The sequence below is a fragment of the Mesoplodon mirus genome, assembly GCF_964341445.2.
Source record: "Mesoplodon mirus genome assembly, chromosome: 14".
Taxonomy (NCBI): domain Eukaryota; kingdom Metazoa; phylum Chordata; class Mammalia; order Artiodactyla; family Ziphiidae; genus Mesoplodon; species Mesoplodon mirus.
In genome coordinates this window covers 49,564,856-49,573,687 of record NC_138990.1, presented here as the reverse complement: position 1 = coordinate 49,573,687, position 8,832 = coordinate 49,564,856, and the positions used below count along the sequence as shown (strand labels likewise).

General features: G+C 52.8%; 1 protein-coding gene across 1 annotated transcript in view; it reads right to left on the bottom strand.

The window, feature by feature from the left end:
• Positions 1-920: 920 nt before the first annotated feature.
• Positions 921-8,832, bottom strand: part of EHD3 (EH domain containing 3) — a gene marked incomplete at its 5' end in the record, with an annotated part of 28,752 nt that continues 20,840 nt past the window's right edge. Inside the window, 3 exons of the mRNA XM_082642252.1 lie at positions 921-3,079; positions 6,221-6,385; positions 6,984-7,396. Of these exons, the coding sequence (XP_082498378.1) occupies positions 2,552-3,079; positions 6,221-6,385; positions 6,984-7,396 (1,106 nt within the window). The 3' untranslated portion in view covers positions 921-2,551. The remainder of the gene's footprint in view (positions 3,080-6,220; positions 6,386-6,983; positions 7,397-8,832) is intronic.

Here is an 8,832-nt window from a genome sequence, read left to right as displayed (position 1 = left end):
CAGCAGTGTCCCCTGTACATGACTGGGCTTTGGTCATGACTTAGTCCTCAGGTGCCAGGGGCAGGCTTTCTGGACACAGGGGCAGAGGGCGTGGCTCTTCCTGTCCGAGCATTTCTGTGGCCCAGGCTGAGCTTGGGGGAAGGAGCGACAGGCCAGCGGAGCCTCTAGGGGTTCTTGCTGGCGAGACTGCTGTGACGTGGCTCTGCTGTCCACATTAAATGTTTTCGAGGCTGAGGCAGGGGATCTCTGCAGGCCCCCCGAGCCCACAAGAGGTCAGTAGGTCGAGGCAGCAGGAGCGGAGGGACAGCCCCGGAGAAAGTGTCCCCTCACCCGTGGGGCGGAGCCTCAAGCACCATCTCCTCTTTCTCAGCAGATGCCAACGCGAACTCCCATGCCTCCCAGATCTCTCCGGGGTGGAGTCTTGAGGAAGGGAGGGGAGACAGGCAGGGAGAGGAAGGGCAGGAAGGTGGCACATGTGTCCAGAGGCGGTGGGGTGAGGGGACAGACACCCCCTTTTATCTAAAATAAAGACAGAAACCTCCCCTCCCTCTGCTGTCTCCTTCCCATTTCTCCTTCGGCTCAAGTAAAGGCATAGAGGTGAGAAATGGTCCCTTTGCTGGGCTTGGCACTTGAGTTAGAGGAGGTTAGACCTCTCTGCCTTGGTCTTCCTTTGGTGTTCATTTCATGAGAAAGAGAAATGTACGGATGCAGAAGAAAGCCCAGGAGCTGGGGACCATCTTCCCTCCAGAGTGTCAGCGTGGTTCCACCAGGGCAACGGGCCTGGAGAGGCACCAGGCCCATGGGATGCTACTTGTGGATGCTGGCTATGGGCGGCCCCGATCCTCTGCCAAAGATGCCCGAGTAGGAGTCCAGCGCCTCTCCTCAGCCTCCCACGGAATGATGCTGTGTGGCCAAGCAGGTACCAAAGGATAAATGTGCTATATTAACACGAACACTAATGACAAATGCACTGCAGTAGTAAGCACATTGTAGATACACAGAATATTCTCTATATAGTCTGAACATAGATACAAAATAAGTTATACTTGGTTTTGTTTTCCATCACAGTAGGAGCATAGCATACAAAGTGACTGAGTCAGTGGCCGCAAAGCAAGCCAAGGGAGAGACCATGAGGGAGACCGTAGGGCACCGAGAACGGTGGGGATTTGCCGAGGACACCGCAGACTCCTGGGGGTCCTGCAAGGAACACGACCTTAGACCTCTCAAACTGGCCTTCAGAGAATCAGCAGGAGGTCCCCCTGGAAAAGAGTTGGTGGCTGCATTTGAGCTGGGATGATTCAGGCTACCGGGTGGGAAGCAGAGACAGAGGCAAACAGCACCCAACAGGCCAGCCCACTCTCCCGCTGGTGCGGTTGGGCTTCTGCGATTTTAGGAACATGGGGAGCATCGCCAGAAGGCACGGTTTGCTTCTGTGCTGTGACAGATGGCCAGACTGATGGCCCACCAAATGCTGGCTGGCCCTTCTCCCTGGCCAGCCTGCTCTGGGAGGCCATGAGGGGGCTGTGTGCTCAGCTTATTTGCCATGGTTTGTCATCAGCCAGAGACGCTGGCATCCTGCACATCATCACAGCAGAGGGCAAGACTCTGTGGCCCTGGCTCTATCACGTGTGAGTTCTGTGACCCTGGGAGGGTCACCTGAACTCCTGAGTCTTGGGCTCCTCTCTGCAAATTGGAGGGACTAACACATACGTCCTCGGAGCGTGGTGAGGACCACATGGGATACTGTATATAAAGTGCCTAACAGCTCCTGGCACTCAGAAGAGGCTGGATAAATGTGCGTCGAGTACAAGCATCCAAACATAGCCCGAGACCAGGTGGGAAAAAATATGAATCTCACAAAATCTGTGGAATGAAAACCACCTTGACTGGTATGAGAGCAGAGGATGACAGGACAGTTTCTTTTCTTTCTTTCCTGCCAAGTTTTTCCCTTCTCTCTCTGGTTCTGGGATTCGTTGAAGTGAAGTGCAAGCAGGTTTCAAAGCCAGGTCTGCCAAGGCAGTCAGAGCCTAAGCCTGGGAAAGAACAGGGTTCGGGGCCACGTCTCTTCAAGGCTGGAGCTTGGTTCGCTGAGGACGCTTCCCTCCTCCCCTCCCCTCCCATCTCCTGGCCCCAGAGCAGACTTCATATGAGGAAGCCAAAGAGAGGGGAGGAAGCACAGAAAACAAGTGGATTGTCTGTTAAGTGAAAAGCCTTTTCCATATGCTCTGAGTCCGGGGAATCTGGAGGTAGGCGGGCCATCTGTGGGTGAGTGAACTGCCCCCTCTGTGGGAGAAGGCGGGCCTCTGGGCAGTGGAATAGGGGAGGGAAAGAGGGATGGAGACCTAGGCTTGATACCTGGGACCCTGGGAGTGCTCCTGTGCTTCAGCCAATGCTGAGAACTTGGAGATGTGTCTATGCAAAGATCCACCTGGAAACCTAGGGATCACTGTCCCCTCATCCGCAATGCTGTTCTCAACGTGTGTGTGTGTGTGTGTGATCGCCTCTCCCTTCTCCTCTAACACTTGCCTGCTCTGGACCTCCCTGCCTCCCATCACTCGGTGGCTTTCCTCTTGGATGGGGGTATGAGGTGGGCAGGCAGCTCGTTGGGCAGCTCGTGCCCCTCCAGCTTGACCTTGATGAGGTGGTTGGCCAGTGCGAACTCCTCGTCATCCAACATGCCATCCTTGTCGATGTCGGCCAGCTTCCAGATCTTGCCCAGCACGCTGTTGGGCAGCTTGGAGCGCACCATCTCCTTCTTGGCATTGGCGCCCGTGATCTTGCCATCCACCGGTGACAGGGTGTAGAAGATCTCATCGTACATGGGTTTGTCCCTGGCCACCACCCACTCAGCATCATCGATGCCCTCCCCAGCCCCCTCCCCATAGCCGTGCCCGAAGGGGCCATGCAGGGTGCCCTCAAACGCTCCGCCCTTCACTATCTGGGCGGGCCGCTGTGTCTCCTCCTGGCGCACCAGCACCATGAGCTGGGCAATGTCATGGGCCAGCATGTCGTCCACCACCTCCAGCAGCTTGCTTTTCAGTGGCTGGAATTTGCTGAAGTCCTGGGCCTGCAGCTGGTCCTGCAGAAAGAGAGAGAGAAAAGAAGGTGAGGACAGAAGACAATGGAAGGAGATCCACAAAAGATATGAGAGGAGGAGAAGAAAGGCACGTTGGCTCTTGGTGGATATTTCAAGAGAGAAAATAGTTGCAGGGGTTGGAGAAGAAAGGGAAATTTAACAATTACTGGTTTGATTCATTTGGATTTCCTTTAGCGTTCTAGAAAGCAAATACAGTCAGTTCTCTGTATCCGAGGTTTCTCCATCTGTGGATACAAGGGGGCCAACTGTACCTCACCATTTTATATAATGAACTTGAGCATCCATGGATTTTGGTATCTGTGGAGGGTCCTGGAACCAATCCCCTGTGGATACCGAGGGATGACTATAATTAAATTTCTCTTTAAGTTAGTTTTGGCTGTTGAACAGTGAGTGGTTCTTAAATGCCGTACCCCTCTGAGACTGAGTCACGTGGGTGTCTACTTCAATAAGGGTTACACTCGAGAACACTGGCAGTGCGTTCACTACATTAATTATCTCATCCACTCCCCCGTGACCTTCTGAAAGTGGGAAATCACATGCTATCACTATTTAGGGAAGGAAAAATGGAGGCATAGGCAGCTAAAAACAAATCATAGTAGAAGCCACAGGTCATTCTAAGCCAGTAGTTCTTTTTTTTTTTTTTTTTTTGCGGTACGCGGGCCTCTCACTGCTGTGGCCTCTCCCGCTGCGGAGCACAGGCTCCGGACGCGCAGGCTCAGTGGCCATGGCCGACGGGCCCAGCCGCTCCGCTAAGCCAGTAGTTCTTAATCAGGATGCTCTCGGGATTATCTGGAGAGAGTTTTCAACTATTGGCTTCTCCCTGAGGGTTCTGACTCAGTAGGCACGGGCAACAGCTTCCCTCCTTGACTTCCCATGACCCCCACAGCACACAGTAAAAGAAATATGTTCCGCTTTGCATGTCTTTGCCATTTTGAAAGGCCCTGAGTCTCAAGCATCCAGCTTCTCCTTGGCCTCTATGATGATAGGACAAGAGTTTCCCACTCCCACCCTGGCTCTGGCCACAGCAATCTCAGGACATTGGGATGAGGCCAATGCAATGAGGGGACAGTCTCAGGACAAGCACACTGAGTTCACCGCAGAAAAATTCAGAAAACACCCACGGCTACATTTCAAGACCAAGTGTGAGCCTGGGCATTCTCACCTCCCTTCTAGGGCAGGGCTGGACCAGGGAGGCTGGGGGTGCTGGGGGGGCCACGGTGGAGCAGACAAGCCTTTTCTCCTGCCCTCAGCAGGACCTCCTAAGGTCCCTGTCTCTCCCAGCCTGTCCACATCTAAGCGTGTTTGGTGGGCTCCCAACTACGGGGTCCCAGTATTTTCCAGAGGACGTGAGGGTTGCTCCCATCAGCCCACACATATGCCCCCACCGGACAGCCATTTACATACTGATCCAGCATCCCTAACAGAAACTGATGTCAGACAGGCAAACAAGCGAGAAGGTGAAACCATTTATGTTGCAAAAGAATTCCTCACATTAAAAAGTCATATGGTCCCTTTCAAATGTCATCTTCCCCAAATGTTTGCTTACAGATCATTACATTCTTAATACAAAGAGAAACTGAAAGTTGAAACAATTCTGAAATTAGTGACTGGCTCCCGGGAGGTGGTTATAGGAATGAATGGATACATGAACAAATGCATACCTTGGATGTCTATTCTTTCTTTCTATTTTACTAGATGGGAAATTAAGAATGCGTACTTGGGACTATACTGATACTCTGAAACCCTAAAAGCAACAAGAGCAAAAACAATATTACTACTACATTTACTGTTATTGTTTCCTAATTCCCTAATTCTTAAAAACTTTTCATTTTTATTATTTTATTTTATTTTTTAATACATTTATTTATTTTATGGTTTATTTTTGGCTGCTTTGGGTCTTCGTTGCTGCGTGTGGGCTTTCTCTGCGGGGAGTGCGGGCTACTCTTTGTTGCGGTGCGCGGGCTTCTCATTGCGGTGGCTTCTCTTGTTGCGGACCACGGGCTCTAGGCATGCGGGCTTCAGTAGTTGTGGCTCACGGCCTCTAAAGCGCAGGCTCAGTAGTTGTGGTGCACTGGCTTAGTTGCTCCGCGGCATGTGGGATCTTCCCAGGCCAGGGCTTGAACCCGTGTCCCCTGCATTGGCAGGCAGATTCTTAACCACTGCGCTACCAGGGAAGCCCTTCATTTTAAAATAATTACATGAGAATTAATCATGAGAAGTTGCAAAAATTGTGCAGAGAGCTAGGTTCCTTGTGCTCATCACCCAGCTTCCTCTACTGGTGACATCTCACCTAACTTGCTACTGCATTGTAAGAGCATAGTTGGTGCCAGGCCATGCTAAGTGCCTTGCAAATATTATCTGAGATACACCCAGAATCTTATCTGATATACGCCCACAATATCCATATAAGGTGGTGCTTTTGTAGCCTTAATATGTAGATGAAAAGACAGAGGGTCAGAGAGGATCCAGTTAGTATGGTGTGGTAGTTTTTTGCTTAGACCTTGGACACACCTGGGGTTTCAACTTGCAGGCTGTGTAAACACTACTAAAACCATAGGCAGGTTAATTACCTTTGTAAGCCTCAGTTTGCTCATCTGTAAAAGGAGGATGCAATGCCTCCCTCAGAGGACTTTTCACACATAAGAAACTATGTGTGACTGACCCTGGCCCAAGAGAGGGGCCCATGGTATGCTCCAAAGACGGTGAGCTCCTTTGCAGATTTCTGCTTCTCTGTGGCTTATGTCCCAAATCGCTCCCAAGAAGGAGCTCAGTGGTAAACTTAAGCAATGAAGGGCCAGGAGAATGTCAGCTGACTTGTCCTGTTTCACATGACGTGGTGGGGATTCCAAACCTGTGGTGGCCAGGACTGGGGAAGGTCATGAACTTGAGGTATCAGACCCCCGAGCATCCTGTAACACTGCTGCCCACTGGGAGCACTGGGGCCAGATACGGCCCCTGATGGGCCAGTGTCAGCCCAGCAGGAAGAGCAGACCCAGGGCCATCTGCCGGCCTGCCTACTGATTCTGGGTGGAGTTTCCACCCGGGGAGTCCAAGGGTGGCCTCCTCCAAGCTCAGGCTGCTTAGCCAGCTTGTTCCTTTCCTGGAGCCCCAGACCCTGGTTACCTGCATCCTCTTCAGGTTGGGGAAGTCCCCAGGTGAGATCTGGTGCTCCCGCTCGATCTGGCCGTAAATCTCGGCCAGGTTGTTCACCAGCTCCTTCTTCTTGTTGTCCTTTCCGAACACCGAGGGCATCTCCTTCTTCAGAGAGCTGATGATGTAGGCATGGACCTGAATACCAGGGGCGGAGAGGAACGTTCGGCTCGAGACCTCAGTTCTCTCCTTCCCTCTAGGGCGGCTCTCACCCCATCTCTTCCCATAAATCCCCGCCCCCCTCCTGCTCCTACTTCCGAAATTATTTCTGTCTCCACCCTCTTTCTCTTCCACTGCTTGCAACGCACGTTGTTTTGCTAAATCCCGGGGAAAGGTGAGATTGTGGGGAGGTTAAGGTCAAGGCAGTGACAGGGATGGAAATTCTGGTGATGACGTCGCTGAGGAAGACAGTAGCAACAGCTGACGTGTAATGCCAGGCACTGTGATAAGGGCTTTTCTGTTCTTTATTCTACTCTACCGTCTAACCTTTTCATTTTACGTATGTGGAAACAGGCACAGCACAACTGAGGGCCTTGCTGGGGTCGGGATCACACAGTAAACTGCAGAGTTGAGTCCAATCTGGCCATCTGACGCCAGGGCTTGTGATCATTACCACCACACTCTCCTGCCCTGCCCCCCTTCCCCCCGCAGCTCTTGCAGCTAACCCCCACCACCCCAAACCATTGGCCCCGCCCATGCTGCCCATCCCCCCCCCCCCGCCGCCCGGTAGCCTCACCTTGGCCAGCCTGGCCCTCTTGATGAGGTCGTTCAGCTTGCGCAGGGCAGCGTTTCGCGGCAGACTCTGGATGTCTCTGAACAGGTCCTGCTCCTCGGCCTCAAAGAGCTTCCGGTTGTCTGGGATGAGAAGGGGGCGGGACCAGAAGGAGCCGATGTAGACCCGGATCACCTCCGGGGTGTTCACGATCTTCCCCAGGGACCACATGAGGGCCCCGTACACCCGCATCAGCTGCTGCGTCTCAATCTGGTCCGACTTGTTCAGCACCACCCGCATCTTGTCCTCGTGGTTCTTGAGGGCCTTGATGACTTCTGAGAACTCATCAGAGATGTCCAGCTTGTGGGCGTCGAAGAGCAGGATGATGCGATCGACCCGCTCGGCGAACCACTCAAGGACTGCCGCGAAGTCGTACCCTGCGACACAGCAGAGTCAGGGGGCGGAGCCTTTGGGGCGGAGGGTAGGGTTTTGCGGGGAGGCAGCCGGTGCAGTAGAAATAACATGGACTTGGAAGGCCGATCTGGATTCAAATCTGGCTCCTCCACATTTTCACAATTTGGCCTTCAGCCGGTTACCAAATGTCTCTGAGTCAGTGTTTTTCCATCTATAAATGGGCATACCAATAGTATCTAGTTCATAGAATTTTAAGGACTAAAGATGCTCAGAGCCCAGCACCTAGCAGCTGCTCAGTAGATGCTAGTTATTATAATTAACACCATTATCCCCATAAAACACAGCCACCATCCAGCTCCCCTATCCTTGCTTACTGTATTTAGGAGCCAGGGGCCTTGCTGGAAAAGAAACTCTGGACATATATTTTGAATAAAGACCCAGAAATTCTTAACAAGGTCCCATGGTTCAGACCATGCCCATCACTGGTCTGGAAGAAATCTGAGACTCTTGACACACAACTTCTTCTCATGCCTGCTCATAAGCTCGCTTCATTCCTTATTCATCAGCTGCAGCCCCCAAACTCCCAACTCTTAAAACCACAAGGGGTTTCTTCCTTAGCATGGGACAGACCTCTGGCTGCCACACGTTGGTTATCTGGCACTGAGCTGCTTCAGGTCAGGCTGGTTCCAGGAACCCCACAGCACCTGCTCTGCTCAACCCCAAGTAGCAGTGGATCTGGGAGGGCCTGGAGGGGGAGGTCATGCCAACAGTTTGCACATTCAGCCTCATATTCAACTGACCCTTAACAGCTGGAAGCAGCTTCACCTCTCTGTGCCTCAGTCTCCTCTTCCATGAAATAGAGGACAATAGATGGGGAAGTGAGGCTCAGAGAGGGAAAGTGACTTGCTTGAGGGAGCACAGCCCAGGAACAGCAGCACTGGGATGAGGTTGGAGGTGTTAGGCCTTCTGCTGCTCCCCAGTGCCACACCTCTGGCAGGGAGGTAGGAGCCCTTCCTTAGGCTCTGGTGGGATCGACGACCCCGGGTCCCAACATCACAGGCTTTCAGGGGCATAGACCCTGGGGCCGCAAAGCTCACTGCCCCCACTGAGTGGAAGACCCAGCCATCGGGAAAAAGCCAGCAGTTCCTGCCCTGCCTCACAGAGGAAGATTAGAGACCAGGGCAGGTCATTAGGCAGCTGCTTTGCAACTGAGTCAGATGCAAGCTGCTCTGCTCGCCTGGAACGGCGGTCCTCAACTTGAGCGCGCAGCGGAATCCCCCAGAGGGCCTGTTAAAACCCAGATGGCTGGGCCTACCTCAGAGCTTCTGGTTCAGGTCACATCATGACCTCATTTCCCCTTCGCACCACCCTCCGAGGCAGGCACAGCCCCACTTTCCAGAGAAGAAACCTGAGGTTAGCGATGAGGGGAGAGTCAAATCGCCGGCATGTTGGGGGGTCA